The 20,416-nt window shown below is 39.6% G+C and overlaps 1 protein-coding gene and 1 long non-coding RNA gene across 2 annotated transcripts; both read right to left on the bottom strand.

Moving 5' to 3' along the window:
* Nucleotides 1-171: 171 nt before the first annotated feature.
* On the bottom strand, nucleotides 172-3,833 carry LOC126726376 (E3 ubiquitin-protein ligase AIRP2-like). Its single transcript, XM_050431624.1, has 5 exons — nucleotides 3,667-3,833; nucleotides 2,663-2,825; nucleotides 2,490-2,556; nucleotides 1,936-2,167; nucleotides 172-552 (listed from the first exon to the last, which is right to left on the bottom strand). Exons 1-5 carry the CDS (start codon nucleotides 3,756-3,758, stop codon nucleotides 342-344), a joined length of 765 nt encoding a protein of 254 aa, XP_050287581.1. The 5' UTR covers nucleotides 3,759-3,833; the 3' UTR covers nucleotides 172-341.
* Nucleotides 3,834-4,641: 808 nt separating this feature from the next.
* LOC126726379 (uncharacterized) lies at nucleotides 4,642-7,802 on the bottom strand. Its single transcript, XR_007655846.1, has 2 exons — nucleotides 7,657-7,802; nucleotides 4,642-6,820 (listed from the first exon to the last, which is right to left on the bottom strand). It is a non-coding gene; the product is annotated as an uncharacterized LOC126726379 (long non-coding RNA).
* Between the last annotated feature and the right edge of the window lie 12,614 nt (nucleotides 7,803-20,416).

Genomic DNA, 20,416 nt, shown 5'->3' with positions numbered 1-20,416 from the left:
ATCAGCAGCATTTGGTAATAATGCATTTATCAAATTCCAAGAAATAAACTAAAAATCACGGACATTACTTCAGCTATGCTGATGATCTTCTCACTGTAATGCAAGAAATCACATCAGAGATAGCCCAAACCTCTTGCACCATCATCAAATGAAGACAGTAAAACAATATCATACAAGGAGGAAGTGCATTTCAATATTAACAATTGGGTCACTTACACAGCATATACATTATTCTTTTAAAAAATGGAGTAAAATTTTCCACGTGAAAACCTCAGCAGACTATGTGCAGCCACTGCTTGGCATTTTCCTCTTTCTGTACATCATTCTTCTTGCCTATCAGATTAAAATAAGTATTCGTAGTACATAAAAAACAGAGCATCTGGGATATCCTTAGGCAGGCTGTTTATAAAAAGATAGAAGCGCAATATATCATCCCTCAACACAGTTTGAGTGTCTACCACATCATTACTGCATGTCAGAACCCATAAGTCCCCTGAGTTCACTTTCTTTAAAGTTCCCCGGCAGAATGGGCAAGACTCTGACCTGGTGTTCCTGTGAAATATAGAAGGTAAGGAAGGGTGTCAACTCTTAAGAGTTAAGACTTACAGCTTCTCCAACACAAATTCACAGTTAATAGCAAATAAAGACACAACAGGAAATTTTACTTGGAGGCAGGATTATAGCATCAAGGCATAATTAAACCATATTCATCAAAGTTGACTAGGCCGCACCATTTTTTGTATATAATGGTTAAGCTTTATTGTAATTTAGACCACTCGATAGGTTAAGAATCTCTTTTGCACTAAATAGTTGGGTGAAAAATATCAATTCCATGCTCATTTTTACAAGAAAATGATGATTATTTTTCTCAGCTCATAATTGCAAATGCAATATATTTCCTGTACAAATATAACCAAAGATATAAATCATTTTACTGAATTGATTCAAGCAAAATTTGAAAATTGTCTACCCTTATTGTTTTGTAGTTTTGTTTGAATGGTATAGATCCATAAATAATTGATTATTATACACAAAAAAGGATGGCCACATCAACTTGACAGAGCCCCATTGCACTGCCCTGTTCTAGTTTCTCCATATGTGTGTGTGCTCGCGTGTATGTGTAAGGCATACACTTACATTTTTACATCCATGCACACATGTTCATGTATGTGTTTGCTTGTAAAGTGTTAGTGGAACTCCCTACTTTCTAAGAAAGAACTAAACTAACAACACATGGGAAGTTACTGATTCAATTCCTCTTTTGGACTTTTTAACATTATAAGTTTTAATGAAATACCATCCTTTCATGTAAGATTGCATAAAACTTCATTAAAAATCATCATACAATATTAAAGACTTTAATGACTTAACTTTATTCATTTTTAAAAAAAAAAAATTTGATTGTGAATTGGACATTTGTATTGTCTCTGTAATGCATTTATACCTTTATGCCCATTTTATGAGATAATATTTATTTTCTATAAAATTCTAGCAGGTTGAATATTTGAATCTAAGAGAATTAGACATTATTTTTTGTCATTGAAGGGGGAGCTCATAATTTTTTGGGTCAAAACATAAGAAATTATTATTTTTTAATTAAATTTATATAAGGGATGCATTTATTTTTCAGAAGTTTGGGGGAACCATAGCTCATTCACCCTTCCACCTAATTCAAACCCTATTAGAGATCATTGCATCTGTTTGAAGAAAACAAAATCCATACATATTTGTTGGGGCCAGTTACTGTCTTTTTTTTGGGGGGGGGTGGGGAGGGAGGGAGAGAGGAGGAGGGGGTACATTCTTAAAAGGCTAAAACTTTTAATATATATTTTAAAAATTTCCTAAAATTTTGGGGGGCCATGGCTCCATCACCCAAATAGGCTAATATGTGGTTGTGTCCCTGAGAGAAAAGGAAGAAAATGAGATAGGAATTACCAGTCCCGGTAGCAATTGATGCACATGGAATGACAGCAGTTTGGCAAAACCATTTTGGTGCAAGGCTCCAAGCAGATCCCACACTCGTCTTCTCTCTCCAAGTCCACATCTGAAAGCTTCTTATCCTCTAATTTCTTTCTGACTACCATCTCTAAGCCATTGACTTCCTCTTGAGTAGTTTCCAATTTGTCAGGGTCACAATGGAGACGCTGAAGAGATGGTAATATAACAGCTGCAGTTTAAGGTTCAAGGGAAATATGATTAGTGAAGGAAAAAAATAGCACATGAATGGTATACTGTAATCATTCTAGCTGAAATTTCACATTATTTAAAATTTGAAAGAATGCATGTAATTTTTAGAACAAATTGGTTTGAAGCAAATTGCAGTCATAGCAGGCTCACAGACTCATTGAGAATTAAACATTACTTCTCAAAATCCTAAAATGAAACTACTAATTTATTGACAAATACACTCATTTTGCAAATTATTCATATCTCTGTATGACAGCCAACAGCCCTCTAGTACAATAAAGAATTTAAGATGGAATACATACAATAGAAGTCTCTAATGGTAGCTTTCCTTCCACATGAGGAGATATTTGGCCTCCCATCTGAGTAAACCTAAGTAAAAAAGAAATTAAGAAACATAATTTAAGTTCAATAAAATGGGAACCATCGAATATTCTGATTTGCATAGTAATGCATAAGTGCAGAAGTAGAAACTAACCTTAAATACAACTACGTGAAAAAGGTTTAAATAACTTGAAAGTAGACATGTACATGAGCAATCAATCCATTGAAGAAAAAACAGTAAAATAGGCGCCAAGTGATTGTAAACCAATTTCATTTGAAAACACGCACCACCCTTGCCTCTTGGAATGGAAGCTGCCCTGCATACATATTTAAATTCAAACCAATCAAAGGTTGTTTCGTTTTACAAACCATATCTTGGCCGGTCTAATAATTCAGTGACCGTGCCAGGGATCAACAGCTCGGTTGCAATAAAATAAAATAAAATAACTCAGCACAATATCAAGAGAAAAATAAGAACAATATCTCTACATGTTTTAAATTGATAACAAAACCTTTGGCAATTGAAATGGGTCTAGGCTATGCACTGACGACTCAATTATTGATATCGTGCCACTGACATTGCAGATATTCTGCAAAGCCCCACTTTTGATTACATAAACCATTCATTTGAGACCATTAACAACTGAAGTTATGATAATCACAGCCAATCAACAGTTTCATCCACTGAATAAACAGCAGAGTTGAAGCCTAACTTGAAAGCATGCCAATTACTCAAACTAGCATTAAAATCTATAAATTGGGGTATACACAACTCTAAGTGATTAATATCAGTATCAGTATAAATAAAATGCATGAAAATTTGACTTTTTAATATAAAAAGCCAACCTTTTAAAGGAAAAAACCAGAATTGAGAAAAAAGAAAAGAAGACAAACTGAAAAAATAGTCATCCAACCCTTCTGGGTTTTCCAATAATATAACAGTTTCATCACCAAAAAAGTGAAGCAGAATCACATTGCAAAAAAAATCAAAAACCACAAATACAAGTTCACCAAACAAAAGATACCAGAAGCCTATTACTAAATTTCAAACAAAACCCAATTAATTTCGCACATCAAATAAGACCCAATTTCACAATTCAGCCCAAATACCAATTTAAAAAGAAACAAAATACAGAGAGAGAGAGAGAGAGAACTTACAGTGCATTGGCATGCTGAATATCAGCCTGAAGATTCTCGAGTGACTCTTGGTAAAGAGGACCAGCAACAAGCTGCTGATAAGAATCCAACATTTCTGTCACTTAGATTACAGTTCTTCCAATAAAGTGTGGAATTTACAAAAAAAAAAACACACACACACACAGAGACAGAGATGATCACAAATAAAGAAACCCAGAAGAGGTTTATTTATACACACAACCTTGGACAATTTACTGGGGTGTTTGAATTTGAACAAAGAATGGTCTTTGCAGTCTAGAAGAAAAAAAAGAAAAAAAGAAAACAGATATATAGAGAGAAGGAGACTCTGGAGAGACAGAGTGGTTGGTCTATGTAACTATGTTGGAATTTGAATTTTTTATTTTAATTTTTACTCAAGGAGTCATTATTGTCTTCTTCTTCTTTTTGATATTAATGAGTCATTATTGTCATTATCCAATGAAAGTTTCTTTTTCTTTTCTTTTGAAACTTTCCAATTTTGACTGCTTTCAATGCTTTTGGTTGTGGTATTAAACTATTAATTATAATGAATTGTGATTATGTTGAGTAGGTGTATCTGCTTCTTATTTAAACATGTATTTGGTTTGGTCATAGGAAAATTAGCAAATCAAGAAAGGTATTAAAAAAAAGTGATTTTTATGTAATATTTTTACAATACTTTTATAATAAATAGTAAGAAATAAGTTGTTACGGGTTATAATTTAAATTTATCACTTAAATTATTTTTTTTAACTATCCGTAATAGCTTATAACAACTTATTATTTAAAATTTGTTGTAAAAATATTACGGACAAATATAACGTTTCTCAAGATATTAATATTATATATATCCCAATCCTATAAATAATAATAGAAGAGAATACGACCGCTTGTTTTAATGCAATGAGAAATGCCAGCCTAAGCTAGATTTGACTGACTATTGCCATTTCATTTAGGCTGTGTTACACGTGATTCATAATAATACTGAGTCATTGACTATTTGGATATTGATTAGGCCGTTCATTACAGGTCATTCTATCCAATACTAGATGATATATATTATATACAGTTCGTGAATTTTTTTAAAAAAAAATAAAATATAACAGTTCGTGGAATATTTTTGTTTGTTTCGGAAAAATTTTGGGCTTCTTTTTTTAAAACAAAAGTTCGCATATTAATTCGGTTATTCTAACTTCTTTCTAACATGATTCTAAAAAAACAATGTTGTAACTTCCACCATCTTGGATGGAGGTTTCTCTCCCAAAAATTGAAAAAAAAAAATGAATGGAGGTTATCCCCAATAAAACATAAATTCTTTCAATTCATTACATAACAATTCAATCCATTTTTAGTTAGGCAAAAATTCAAATTATACCTTTATTTCTTTTTTGGGTAAATTTTAGTAAATTACCTTCAGATTTGAACTAATGCCAACTAAGACCAACACTTTTCAAAAGTGACTAACTTGGTCCCTAAACACTATTAGAGCATCTCCAATGGTCTATGCAAAAGCAAAATATTCTCTATAATAGAAAATGAGACAAAAAAAAGCCACGCCAATGGATTCTTTATACCCAAAATTTTTTTGGGCTCATGAACAGTAGCTCATCAAGTCTGATGGGCTACTGTTCATTCTTCAAAATTTTTTTTTTCTATTATAATAATCAAGTGTTGAATAAAAAAATGTTGGAAGATGTGTAATTGTTAAAAAATAAATAAATAATGAATGAATAAATAATATTTAAATGAGATAAAGAATGTGATAGAGAATCTGTTGAAAAGTGTATTTGAAAAAGTGAGTAAATATAAATAAAAGTCATTGTTTATTCTCTAAACAATACAAAAATTTGATGAATTTGCTGGAAATGCTCTTAGCCATTTACTTATTCTTAACCTCTCTTCTATCTCTTTTCTTGCAAACCCTCATCTTTACTAAATGATTATGTTCATGCTAAAATCTTATTGAGTTCTATTCACTATGATTAAGTTGCTATACGCATGCATTTTGAGCACAAATCACACTTCACAGCTGCAGCATGTCATAGAACACAAACACACACACACAAAACCTTAAACCCCCAAAAATAACGATTACAAAGTATACACATATATTCATAATCATACATACACCCAAAAAAAAAAAAAAAAAAAACACCATATTAGACTCATTTTGAGACGAAGCCCAAATCAAAAAACACCCACAAATCCATAAATGACCATACCCAAACCCCACCTTTCAAACCCAAATAAAAAATCAACAAATCCTTATCACCATGATAAAACCCAACCTAAATCAACCAATAACAAACTAACAAAAAAAGAGTAGAAATACTGGCGGCCACTATTGGTGGCATTACTAGTATGATTTGTCACTTGCGGTGGTGGCAGAGCTTGTGGATTTCGAACACAAACTAAAACCCAAACCCAAACAAAAAAAAAAAAGAAACATAAATACAAACATTCTTATCCATAACTAAGGAACACCAAAGCTAGTGTCAGTAACACTCAATCAGAGCCTACAACAAGGAATAACAGCAGCAATGGTGAGGAAAATCTTGAAAATCCCTAGCCAATTATCTTTATGGCATTGATTCAAAGAGAGTGCAAGATGGTAATGGAAACATGAGTTTCACCCATGGCCAAAGCTTAAGAGAGGAAGTCTTCAACCACCGTTAGAGAGAGAGAGAGAGAGAACCATAAATGTCACGCCCCAAACCCAAGAGGGTCCAAAGCATGAGAAAAGAACCATCAAGAGAGAAACTATAGGAGATTTTTCTTTTTCTTTTTCTTTTCCACGTGATAAGAGTATATAACCATACTAAAATCTCCACATTAAAAGTCAAAGCTCAATGGCACATTTACAAACAATAACTAAAAATCATGTGTCTCCATGTAATACATGAATATATTACAAAACTCCAAATGGATTACACAAGGTCACAAGACAAGCAGTCATAAAGACGTAAGGTATCCACAAAGACATCAAGTTATGCTACGAAGACATCAAATATGCCATGAATACATCAATTATGCCACAAAAACATCAAATATGCCACAAAGACATCAATCATGCCACAAAGACATCAATTCGTCACAAAGACGGGGTGCCAAGATACCTATGTCACAAAGATTGTGGCATCTGGCTGGGTAATCACACCTGTCATGGCACAAGGGTAAAAATAGCATAAAGCTCACATCTAAATAAATTGAAACTCGTAGTTCATTTCCAAGTAGTTTCATAAAACTTTATCATATCCGAGCATTTGACAAAGTTCCCAATTTTTCAAAATCATTTCTTGTCAATAAAATTTTCTAGCAATTCCCAAATAATACAAGTTTTTTTTTTTTTTTTTTTTTTGAGAAAAAATAATACAAGTTAAGATAACACATCTTTAGAATTTCAAAATAATACCATAAATCTATGAAATCCATTATCAAAGGAATTGAAAGATGTTTATCTTTTTCCGTGCCAAATACTTAGGCATTTCCACATATGTAATATTATACATGATGCGTTTTTCATATATAATCATATACAGTAGGGTCACAACACAACACTTTTTAGGTGAACATAGTTCTACAAATAATTTTTCAAAATGTGTTTAACTCAAAAACAACGTTTATGCAACGCGGTTATTTTACAAAAATCCCATTAAGAAGCCACCTACCTTGCAACCCACAAAAAGCCTAGTTCTCCAAGCTCCAAAGGAGATTAGCTAGAACTTAAATAATACCAAGCAAACTTATCACAATAAGTATCAAGCTTGATATTTCATCTAACTACAAATTAGAAATCACTAAATAAGAAATTACTTAGGCAAGCCTATGTATTTAACCTCACAAATAATGTATTTCACTTTCAAAGTTTCTAAAAAACTTAATTTATAAGGCATAGACCACAATTTATAGACTTAAAAGCATTATCAAAACTTAGATTAAAAGAGCCTCAAGCAAAAGCATATAAAACCCCCCAAAAAGATTAGGAGTCTTTACCTCAAATAATAGAGACGAGTGAGTCTTAGCTCTTTTCCTGTGGAGTTTTCTGGTAAACTTTGCCAGAAAAGATGGTGGAGGTGGTGGTGAGGAGTGGGGACCGATGAGAGAATGTGAGGGAGAAAGAGAGAAGTGTTGTGTGTTTTTGTGTTTGTGTTTTAAAGTAAAATAAAAGAAATGAGGACAAGATAAGAGGGAGAGGTACCCGGCCAAGAGGGAGAGATATTTTACAAGGTTATGTGGTTGGGAGATAAGAGGTAGGTGGGGAACGTGGGTCTAAACAAAAACTAACCACATTTTTTTTTTTTTTGAACTTGGAGGGTTATATTCTTCCCCTCTTATAAAATTTTTGTCCCCAAAATTGTACACATTAAACTTAGGTCTCTTTCCTTCATGCACTTCATCCATGATTTTCATCAATGATGAGTCCCTACCTTGCACCAATTTAATTTTCTTTACTAGAGTTGGTTGAACTCTCAACTAGCCCAATAGGCCTCAGAATGGCTTATACAACCTCAACTCCCATCCTTTCTATATCAATAATGATTTTCCTCTAAGTGGTATGCAAAGCAACTGAAAAACCCGAAGACTTTCTACTGAGTGCATCAACCATGACATTAGCCTTACGGGGATGATAGTTAATAGAGCAATCGTAGCCCTTAATCAATTTAAGCCATCACTGTTGTCCCATATTTAGCTCATTCTAGTTAAAAAAATACCCTAAACTTTTATGATCCATACAAATATCATATCTCTCATACAAATAACATCTTTAAATTTCCAAACCGACATAACAGCAACTAACTCCAAGTCATGTGGGGAAATCTTTCTCATGATTCTTACATCACCAATTTTAGCCAATAACTCTCTACCCTCAATAAAAGATACAAGACTTGAGCACAAGATTATTCCATATAATATCACCAATTGGGGTAGAAGTTAATAACTTTAAATCAAGAAGTTCCAGGCTCTTATCACAACTTTTAGTAAGGCACTAAAAACAAAATAATGTGTGGAACCAAGATCAAAAGAACTCTATAGCATGTGGAAGCTTCAACAAATGTACCAAATAAAGGATTCATCAAACCCATAATGCTATTACTTATATCAAAATCAATTCCTATTTCAAAGTCTACAAAATGATAACCTAAGCTCTGATACCATAATTGTCACGCCCCAAACCCAAAAGGGTTCAAAACATGAGAAAAGAACCATCAAGAGAGAAACTTTATGAGATTTTTCTTTTCTTTTCCACGTGATAAGAATATATAACCATACTGAAATCTTCACATTACAAGTCAGAGCTTTATAGCACATTTACAAACAATAATTAAAAATCATGTGTCTTTATATAATACTTGAATATATTACAAAACTCCAAATGGATTACACAAGGTCACAAGAAAAACCGTCATAAAGACGTTAGGTATGCTACAAAGACATCCAGGTTATGCCACGAAGACATCAAATATGCTACAAAGACATCAAGTTATGCCACAAAAACATCAATTATGCTACAAAGACATCAATTATGCCTCAAAGAGATCAATCATGCCACAAAGACATCAATCTGCCACAAAGACGGGGTTCCAAGATACCTATGTCACAAAGATTGCAGCATCTGGCTGGGTAATCACACCTATCATGGCATATGGGTAAAAACAAAATAAAGCTCACATCTAAATAAATTGAAACTCATAGTTCATTTCCAAGTAGCTTCATAAAAATTTATAATATCTGAGCATTTCACAAAGTTCCCAAATTTTTCAAAATCATTTCTTGTCAATAAAATTTTCTATCAATTCCCAAATCATACAAGTTAAATAACACATCTTTAATATTTCCAAATAATACCATAAATCCATGAAATCCATTATCAAAGGAATTCCAAGATGTTTATCTTTTTTCATGCCAAATACACATGCATCTCCACAATACAATATTAAACACGATGTGCTTTTCATATATATAATCATATATAGTAGGGTCACACATGACACTTTTTAGGAGAACATAGTTCCACAAATAATTTTTTGAAATGTGTTTAACCCGAAAACAACGTTTATGCAATATGATTATTTTACAAAAATCCCATTAAGAAGTCACTTACCTTGCAGCCCACAAAAAGCCTAGTTCTCCAAGTTTCAAAGGACATTAACTAGGACCTAAAAACCTATCATGATAAGTATCAAGCTTGATATTGCATCTAGCTACAAATTAGAAATCACTAAATAAGAAATTACTTAAGCAAGCCTAAGTATTTAACCTCACAAATAATGTATTCCACTTCCAAAATTTCTGAACAACTTAATTTACATGGCATAGACTCCAATTTATAGACTTAAATCATTATCAAAACTTAGATTAAAAGAACCTCAAGTAAAAGCAAATAATACCCACAAAAAAGATTAGGGGTCTTTATCTCAAATAATAGAGATGAGTGAGCCTTAGCTTTTTTCTATGGAGTTTTCTAGTAAACTTCGCCGGAAAAGATAGTGGAGGTGGTGGTGAGGAGTGGGGACCAGTGGGAGAGTGTGAGGGAGAAAGAGAGAAGTGTTGTTTGTTTTTGTGTTTGTGTTTGTGTTTTAAAGTAATATAAAAGAAATGAGGACAAGATAAGAGGGAGAGGTACCCGGCCAAGAGGGAGAGATATTTTACAAGATTATGTGGTTGGGAGATAAGGCACACGTGGGGCATGTGGGTCTAAACAAAAACTGACCACGTTTTTTTTTTTTTTTTTTTTTTTTAAGCTTGGGGTGTTACAATAATGGTTTATTTGGTTGGAGGGGTGGAAAAGTGGGAGGATAGAAAGTTGTGGGAGGATAAAAAATATTTTAATTTCTCTCCTTTTTGTTTGGTTGGAAGTGGAAAAGTGGAGGAATGGAAAAAATAAGTTTAAATAAATTTACTCATACCCTTGTTAAAGAATGATGCACAATTAAAACAAAAAAGTGACAAATAACCACACAAAAAAAGAGCAATCACCCATGATGTGCAACGAAAATTCGCTAAGTCTCTCTCCTGTCCATATGCGTCGTCCAAAGGACAGACGAGGTTATTCATCAGTTACTCGTCCGTCTGTGCTCAACACAGACGGACAAACGAACTTACTATCATCCGTCCGTCCTTCAAGGACGGACGGGCTTCTTAGCATTCGTCCGACTGTAAAGGACGGACGAGCTTGGCAGCATCTCTTCGTCCATAAAGGACAATGGAGGATTACTGTCTCCGCCGAGTGGAAGAACAAACCGTCACCAGCCAAACCCAACCGTTGCGAAGTACGAACTTCTGAATCAGTTATTTCCGAGCCTGTTGGATTCCTCAACTGTAGGAGCGGTTACCAAGCAAGTAACTGCTTCCCGTATACTATATAAGCACAGGCCAATGAAAGAGTAAGGCATTCTATTCTGTTCTTGGGAAACTAAGTTTACATTTTTTCAGTCAGAGACTAACTTCACCATCGGAGGGTTCTTGGCCGGCCACCACCGGTCTCCTCTGAGTTTTTACTTGTTTTCTCAGGATTCAATCGCAAGTTTACCAAGGCCCGGCATTTTCAGTCCACTGATATCCCAGAGTTCATCAGTTGGCGCCGTCTGTGGGGAAGAGTAACGTTTGATTTCCATTGTTGGATTCTGCGATTTCTTTCTTGGACATAAGGGCTGAAATGGTCCGGACAAGGTCAAGGGCTACCAGCCCCGGCCTTCAAGAAAGTAGAGGCGACCGTCAATCGGTGCCTACCGTACAACCGCCTTCTGTCCAACACGTGCAATCCATGGCTGCTACTATGGCAGAATTGACCCGCCAGAACCAAGAGTTGGTTAGAGAACTTAACATGAGGAGGCAGCATCGGGATGAGAACGTTGGAAGACAGGTCCAGAGCCAAGATGAGAGGAATGCCGAGTTTGAGAGCCAGTCAAGGGGTACCCCTTCAAGAAGGGTGCCTCACTTGGAGAGGGAGATGGACCAAATGAGAAGAACTATGGATGAAATGAAGGAAAATATGAAGAGGACCAACCCCGTAGAGGACTTGGTTCACAGGACCGACTCCCCATTTGTGCCTCCCATCAATGCTCACCCTTTGCCACCGAAGTTCAAGATGCCTTCCTTAGATTCGTACGATGGGACACGAGATCCATTTGACCACATTGCCACCTTCAAAACTACTATGCATCTTCAAGGGGTTCCGGATGAAATAATGTGCAGAGCTTTCCCTACTACCCTTAAAGGACCCGCACGAGTATGGTTCAGCAAAATACCTCCCAGCACGGTAACGTCCTTCGAAGAATTAAGTAAGTTGTTTGTTAACAACTTCATCGGAGGACAGAGGCACAAGCGTTCCTCGTCCAGTTTGCTGACCATAGAACAAGGGGAGAATGAAAGTTTGCGGTCGTTCATTACGCGGTTCAATAGGGAAGCTTTAGCAGTGGACGAGATGGATGACAAGCTGCTCCTGGCGGCTTTCCACAATGGGGTTCACTCTGATTTGTTCATCCACAAGCTATATGAGCAAGAGCCTCAGACCATGGCCGAACTCGTCCACTCAGCCCAGAATTTTATGAATGCGGAGGATGCTATCATAGCCAAGAAGAGGAAGAGAATTGAGAAAATGGATGCTAACCCCACTCGTCACTCAGAGCAGGGTCCTCGTCTCAAGAAAGGACGAACGGAAGACAAAAAGGATCGTGACAGGAAGGCAGGCCCCTCAGCACGAAGTCAGCAGTATACGCCATTGAACATGCCACTTGATCAAGTCCTAATGCAAATCAAGGATGATCCTTCCTTGAAGTGGCCAGAAAAAATGAAGGGAGATCCGAATAAGCGCAATAGAAACAAGTATTGTCGCTTCCATAGAGACCATGGGCATGATACGGACGAGTGTTTTGATCTAAAGCAGCAGATTGAGAATCTTATAAGGCAGGGGAAGCTAAGAAGTTTCCTAGGACGAGACCATAAGGACGACAAACTCAAGGGAAAAGCTGAAGAGTCGTCACGGCCACCTCTCGGAGAAATCAGGGTTATCGTCGGAGGAAGCTCAACAGTTCAATCGTCCAGGTCCAGGAAAACATACCTGAAGGTGGTGCAGAGCGTCCAACTCTCTGGACGACCACCTAGGGATATGGACGAACAGGCAATCACATTCACCGAAGAAGAAGCTGAAAGAATCCACCATCCTCATGACGATGCTATTGTCATAACCTTGCTCATCGCTGACTACACAACCAGAAGGGTACTCGTTGATAATGGAAGTTCGGCAGATATCCTGTATCTTCCAGCTTTTCAGCAGATGAAGTTAGGACGAGACCGTCTTCGTCCGGTGAATTCTCCGTTAGTAGGTTTTGGTGGGACGAGGGTGCAGCCCGTGGGTACGGTTACATTACCAGTGGTAGTAGGTTCATATCCACAACAAGTCACCAAGGACGTAAGTTTCCTGGTAGTAGACTGCTCGTCCTCTTATAATGCCATAATTGGGAGGCCAACTTTGAATAGTTGGAGAGCAGTTACGTCCACCTACCACCTATCAGTCAAGTTCCCGACAGACTATGGAGTAGGACAAGTGCAAGGAGATCAACTGGCAGCGAGAGAGTGTTACTTGGCTATGTTGGCCACGGACGAGCAAGTACAGACAATGACTATTGAAGAAAAAAGGGTCGTGGTAGAACCTATTGAAGTGCTGGAAGATGTTCCCTTAGACGAAAGGAACCCTGAGAGATGTACCAGGGTGGGGGCAGATCTAGAAAGAGGAGTTAAAGAAAACCTTGTCCAGTTTTTGAGGAAGAACGTAGATGTGTTCGCATGGAGTCATGAGGATATGCCTGGAATAGATCCTAATGTCATCACCCATCGCCTGAACGTATGTCTATCCTCGAAGCCAATACGACAAAAGAAAAGGGTGTTTGCTCCTGAGAGAGAAAATGCTATTAAAGACGAGGTTCAAAAATTGATGGCAGCAAAGTTTATCCGAGAGGTGTATTATCCGGATTGGTTGGCCAACGTAGTAATGGTCAAAAAGGCGAACGGCAAGTGGAGGATGTGTGTGGATTTTACTGATCTGAATAAAGCTTGCCCCAAAGATAGCTATCCATTACCACGAATCGATCAGCTGGTGGACTCCACCGCGGGCCATAAACTGCTTAGTTTTATGGACGCTTTCTCAGGATACAACCAGATACGGATGGACAAGGTTGACCAGGAGAAGACCTCATTTGTTACTAGTCAGGGCTTGTTCTGTTATGAAGTAATGCCCTTCGGATTGAAGAACGCGGGAGCAACGTATCAGCGACTGGTCAATCACATGTTCCGTCCTCAGATTGGGCGAAATGTCGAAGTGTATGTGGATGACATGTTAGTGAAAAGTCTTGAAGAGGGTAAGCATTTAGACGACTTGCAAGAAACCTTCAACACACTCAGGCGATACAGTATGAAGTTGAACCCCAGTAAATGTGCTTTCGGAGTGGTTTCGGGAAAATTCCTTGGATTCATGGTCTCACACAGGGGGATCGAGGCCAATCCAGAAAAGATCAAGGCAATCCAAGAAATGAAGCCTCCGCAGAATATTAAAGAAGTTCAATCTCTCACCGGGCGAGTTGCCGCCCTCAACAGGTTTGTCTCTAAAGCTACTGACAAGTGTTTACCATTTTTCAAGGTTCTAAAGAAAGCTTTCGAATGGACGGACGAGTGTCAAAGAGCCTTCCAAGATTTGAAGACGTATCTTGTCATGCCCCCGCTGCTAAGTCCGTCCGTGGTAGGAGAGGAACTGTTTTTGTACCTAGCGGTGACCCCGCATGCTGTGAGCTCAGCGCTGATAAGGGAGGAAGCAAAAGTGCAAAAGCCAGTGTATTACACCAGTAGGGCACTGCGGGGGGCGGAAGGACGATATCCGCCAATAGAAAAGCTGGCCTTCGCGCTCATCACGGCTTCCAGGAAGTTAAGACACTACTTCCAAGCCCATGTAATCAATGTTATGACAGATCACCCACTTAAGAAAGCTATGAACAAGTTGGAAGCTGCAGGACGTCTAATCCAATGGGCGGTCGAACTTAGCGAGTTTGATATCCGATACCAACCAAGACATGCTATTAAGGCTCAGAGCCTGGCAGACTTTATTGCGGAGTTCACTCCAAGATGCAACGATGAAGTGCAGGAGGATAAAAATTGGGTGGTCCATGTAGATGGCTCGTCCACACAGCGTGCAGGAGGAATAGGGGTGGTTTTGCAATCCCCTGAAGGAGACAAGTTGAAGCATAGAGTCCGTCTGCAATATCGACCAACTAACAATGAGGTGGAGTATGAAGCTCTGCTTAAAGGGCTAGAATTGGCTAAGTCTGTAGAAGCGGAGTCGGTCCTCGTCCTGGGAGACTCTTCGCTGGTAATGGGCCAAATAAACGGGACATATGAGGCGAAAGAAGAACGAATGAAAAAGTACTTGGAGAGGGTATTACAGCTTGTGGAAAAATTCAGGAAAGCTAACTTTATTCAAATCCCGAGGGAAGAGAATGCAGAAGCAGACACCTTAGCGAAGGAAGCCTCAGCAACTGGAACGATCGAAGAGTATGATGAAATTCAGTATGTCCCGAGTGTAGATCTCCCGGAAGTACAGCAAATAGGGAATGAAGAAAATTGGATGGCCCCAATCGTCTCGTATCTGAAGGACGGGAGACTTCCGGAAGCAAGGGACGAAGCTAAAAAACTAAAGATAAAAGCAGCAAGATATGCCCTCATGGACGAAGTTCTCTATAGGAGGGGCTTTTCTCAACCTTATCTTAGGTGTCTGGCCCCAGAAGAGGCGAACTATGTGCTGAGGGAAGTTCATGAAGGAGCCTGTGGAAACCATTCAGGAGCCAGGTCGCTTATCCAAAAAGTCGTCCGTGCAGGGTACTATTGGCCAACTGTTCAAGTGGATGCAAAAGCCTATGTCAAGGCATGCGACAAGTGCCAACGATTCAGTAATGTCCCCAGACAACCATCAAAATACCTCACCCCAATGATGGCCCCGTGGCCCTTTGCTCAATGGGGCCTAGATATCCTGGGTCCATTTCCACTTGGAACTAGACAGATGAAATTCTTGGTGGTAGGGATTGACTATTTCACTAAGTGGGTGGAGGCAGAACCATTGGCACACATTACACAGCAGAATATAAAGAACTTCGTCTGGAAGAATATAGTGTGCAGGTTTGGAGTGCCCAGGGTACTAGTTTCCGATAACGGGCGACAGTTTGACAACACCCTTTTCAGGGACTTCTGTCTACACTTTGGAATCCAAAATCATTATTCCTCCCCCGCACATCCACAGGCAAACGGTCAGGCTGAGGTTACAAACCGATCCTTGCTGAAGATCATCAAGACTCGTCTTGAGGGGGCAAAGGGAGTATGGCCAGATGAGTTGCCCGGTGTCCTATGGGCATACAGGACGACAGTGAGGACCCCTACAGGGGAGACCCCTTTTAAACTAGCCTATGGAAGTGAAGCAGTTATACCTGCGGAAGTGCACATGGCCAACCATAGGGTGATGTCATATGAGGAGAAGGATAACGAGGAGCAACTCCGCTTGAACCTCGATCTTATAGACGAAGTAAGGACAGAAGCAGAGCACAGGGCAGCGAAGTACAAGAACCTCATGGCTAGGCAATATGATGCAAGGGTGAAACCAAGACGTTTCAAGATAGGAGATCTTGTCCTGAGGAAGGTCTCTTTAGCAACCAAGAACTCAGCTCATGGGAAATTGGGCCCCAATTGGGAAGGACCCTATAGAGTCATCAACTTCAAAAGACAAGGATCCTATTACCTGGAGGCCCTGGACGGGAGAAAGCTAGAACATCCTTGGAACGTGGAGCACCTGAGGAGGTACTACCAGTAGAAGCGGGCCGAAATGAGGTTCACTGTGGACGAGCTTGAAGCTTGCTACCCTATTTATATTCTACTTATGTTTTATGCTGTGTTTGATACTATCACTTTGTTATTTGTGTTGTGGTTATCTATCATGATTATGGACGAAATTATGGAGTGCTTACTAAATAAAAGGCATTAGCGTGTGTATGCCTTATCTGTAAACGATATTTATGTAATGTACAAAATGTTGTGTTCATTTCAGATTTCCATGGCATTCTCGTTCAAAGCTAACCTACAGGTAGGGCTGTCCACAGAAAACCGGTACCCGACCCACCCGAAAAAACCGTCCGATCCGACCCGAAAACCGGCCGACCCGACGATGGTGACGGTCGGCGGCGGGTCTCCGCCTCCAGAACCCGTAACCGGCGGGTCGGTTGGCGGGTTTTCCCCCCCAAAATCCGAAAAACCCGAACCGACCGGCGAAAACCCATAATCCGGTGAGAAACCCAGATTCCGGCGAGCAAAACCCAGATTCCGCGCGAGCAAAACCCAGATTCCGGCGTTATTTGATAATTCCGGCGAGTTTTGAGATGTATTTTGGCTAGATCTTGACTAGATCCGGCGAGATTTCGCTAGATCTAGTTGAGTTCTTGGCTAGATCCGGCGAGATTTCGCCGGATCTAGTCGAGATCTTGGCTATTTTCAGCGAAAACTCAAAGGATTTGGCCGATTTTCATCATTTTCTAGCCGGATTTTCTTTATTTTCCAGATCTCGACTCCGACCGAACCCGACCGCCGCTCGTTGATGTTCCAACCCGTCCGAACCGACTTCTCCGACGGTCGGCGGCGGGTTGAAAGTTTGCCCACCCGATCTGGTCGGGTCGGTTCCGGGTTGGGCACAAACCCGACCCGGACCGACCCGTGGACAGCCCTACCTACAGGGTGGCTAAGAACAAAATATTTTTTAATTGTCAATGAGACGAATAAATTCTCTGGACGCGGAGATGTAACGTCTAAAGCTTTCCTAAGGAAAAGCAAGATCAAGGCACCCCATCCTAATCAAAGGACGAGGTAGTCCCTGAAATAAGCCCAAAATGTTCGTCCATGAGGGCAGAACAAAGATGAGATACCCACGTCTTAGACAAAGGACGAGGGAAAACCCAACTTGACACTCATCTGTACAAGACAAAATGGGCGTCCAAGCCTTAAAACAATTAGGCAAAGGACGAGGCATAATGCGCATCCAGGCCCGAGATAGTAAGGCCTATGGACGAGCAAGGTCCCAAAGTCTGGACGGTCAGGGTACATGAAAGAAATTTCAGTCTAAGGACGAGAAATAACCCTTCAAACTTTAATAGATGGTTTAAACACACTGAACAAGGACGAGAAAAGTATGAATGCATGCATAAACTTGAAAAATCTCGTCCATACATAAAAGAAATAAAATTCACCAAGTGTTTGAAGGGCGGACAAACAACGTCCAAACACCCTTGTAACAAAAAAAAAAAAAAAAAAAAAAAAGGTTTCAATACCTCGTCCTAAAAACTTTGGACGAGTTTAGTGTACTTGAATTACATCAAAAGATCCAAAAGCAAAGGATCAGGAAAAAAAAAAAAAAAAAAAAAACACGTTCTTAAGCAGGAGCAGTGGGTGGCTGGGTAGAGGCATCGTCTTCAATATTGACGTCCTCAGAGCTGGTTTGGAGAAGAGAGCTGGTAGCAGCATTCAGGTTAAGTTTGATAGAGTTGAAGTCCACCTCAGGGAAGTTTTCAACAGCGTCCATCCTAAAGTCTTCAAAACCCGCTGCATAGTTGCGGTCCAACAAATCTGTGAAATCCTTGGACGCTTTGAACTCCGCAATGGCATCGTCCTTAGCCTTGGAGAGGGAAGTACTCAGCTCGTCATTCTTCGCTTGAAGGTGGTCAAGACGGGAATCTTTCTCCACCACAGCGGCCTTCAACTCTGCGATCAAGTTTAACTGCTCCACTTCCTTCTCCTTAGCCTCAGCAGCAACCCCAGCCCATTTCTTGCTCTCCTCCCTCACGTTTTTTATGGTCGTCTCTAGCAAAATCCTCGTCTTGTCCAACTCTGTGGCTTGCCTAGACGCTGCGATGAACTTGGACATGGCCTGCAAAAGGAATATGTTTGGTTAAGACACCCAAAAGATGGAGAAACGATAAAGTCAAGACGAAAGGAAATTTACCTTAAAAAGATCATGAACACCAGAATGTTCAAAGTCTTTTAAAGACATGTCATAACATGCCTGTATGTCCTCGTCCTTCACAGCTTCTTGAAAACGTTGCCAAGCCAAATCTTCGTTTTCAACTATGTTTGAGGACACTCTCGACGGGAGCTGAGACGAGGTAGGTGCCGTCGTCCTAGGAGGGGTCTTGGACGAGGTCATCTCCACAGGTGGAGATACGTCCACATCAATTGTTTGGACGGAGAGGTTGGGCTGAGGCAAAATAGGCTTGGCCACCTTAGACGATGAATGCTTCACTCTTTTGTCCCGCCTGCTGGGAAGGCTCCCTAAGTCCAAATTCTTCGGTAAGGACTTTCTTTTGTCCCCAGCAGACGGACGAGTTTGGGGTACAGCTTCAGGACGGACGTCCCCAGCCTCAGGACGATCTCCCTCACCAGCTACATCTTTTGCCTTGTTACCCTTCATTGTCGCCATTCCTAAAAAAGAGTTTTTAGAACGAACATAAAAAAAAAAAGGTTAAAGACGTCCTGAGTTAGAAGCTTACTTCTCCTTACGGTTATTTCGTGCGCTAGTGCTTCGTCAGAAGGATCAGGACCAAGTCCCCACTTAGCAAGCCGTCTAAGAGTCACTAGGGAGTGGAAACTCCTATCTGCGTATAGACGAGCTCTGTGGATGCGATCACGGTGAAACTTGCTAAAGGAAGGACGCCCAACAGCTGTAAAGGAATAAGTTAGGATACAAAAAATAATAATAACTTTAAAAAAAAAAAAAAAAAAAAAAAAAAAAAAAACTTAAACTTACCCTGAGGACGAAGGTTCCCTAGGTCCCCAGTATAACGACCAAAAGTGTCCCGTCCAACGTCTGAAGGGTTTCCAGCCCAGTTTCCGGAGACGAAGAAAAACTCCGTCTTCCACTTTCTGTCAGACGAAGGTAGGGACCTAATCATTCTACAATCTTTACCCCTGGCAGTAAACTGGTAAAAGCCAAGGGATTGATGAATTTCAGAGGGTTTATAACAGTAGAGGAACTCGTCCACTGTAAGAGGACGGTCCCCCCCAAACACCTCTCTCCATAGGACTTGCATAGAGATGACCAATCTCCATGCGTTAGGATTAAATTGACATACCCCCAAACCTAACCTAACAAGTAATTCCCTAATGAAAGCATTTAAAGGAAACCTTAAACCCCCCAGAAGATAGGCCTCATAGACGCCTATCCCAAAACGAGGATCACAACACCATTCTCCACGGACGGGTAACCTAGGGTTAAGCTCGTCTGGGATCTGGAACCATGTCCTCATATTATCTAACCTTTGCTCGTCCGTCTTAGAAGGTATGTCTATTGCACAGCTAAAAACAGTTACTTCCTCCTCGTCCAAAAGGACAGACGGAGGGACGGACGAGGAAACCCTGGACGAGGTACCTGCCTGGGATCCTGAGGCTTTCCTAATTTCTTGTTGAATAGCCTCTAAGGGAAACCCAGGGACGCCGGAAACATATTCCTCGTCCGTAGAATTCCCTACATCACTACTACTAGAATGACTAGAACTAGTACTGGATATGGATTGATACTCGTCTATAACCTTTTCTAGACTGTCGCTAGACGACATTTTGTTTTAGAAAAGATTTAAAAAGAAAACCTAAAAGACGAGAGAAAAGGGAATACCTGGCTCTAAGACGAATGGAGGCTACGGACGTGAGGAATATCCTAGACGAGGCTCTAGACGAGGAA

This window comes from Quercus robur, chromosome 5, assembly GCF_932294415.1.
Source record: "Quercus robur chromosome 5, dhQueRobu3.1, whole genome shotgun sequence".
Classification (NCBI taxonomy): domain Eukaryota; kingdom Viridiplantae; phylum Streptophyta; class Magnoliopsida; order Fagales; family Fagaceae; genus Quercus; species Quercus robur.
Note: the sequence above shows the minus strand (reverse complement) of the source record. Positions and strands in the feature narration are given on the sequence as shown.

Bases quoted from the DNA above. Each gene is read 5' to 3' on its own strand.
- LOC126726376 (XM_050431624.1), bottom strand. From the start codon at position 3,758: ATGTTGGATTCTTATCAGCAGCTTGTTGCTGGTCCTCTTTACCAAGAG. The intron at 2,557-2,662 runs GTTAGTTTCTAC...TTTTTTACTTAG, and splicing joins TTCACGTAGTTGTATTTAAG to GTTTACTCAGATGGGAGGCC. The intron at 553-1,935 runs GTAATTCCTATC...TATATTTCACAG, and splicing joins ATCAATTGCTACCGGGACTG to GAACACCAGGTCAGAGTCTT.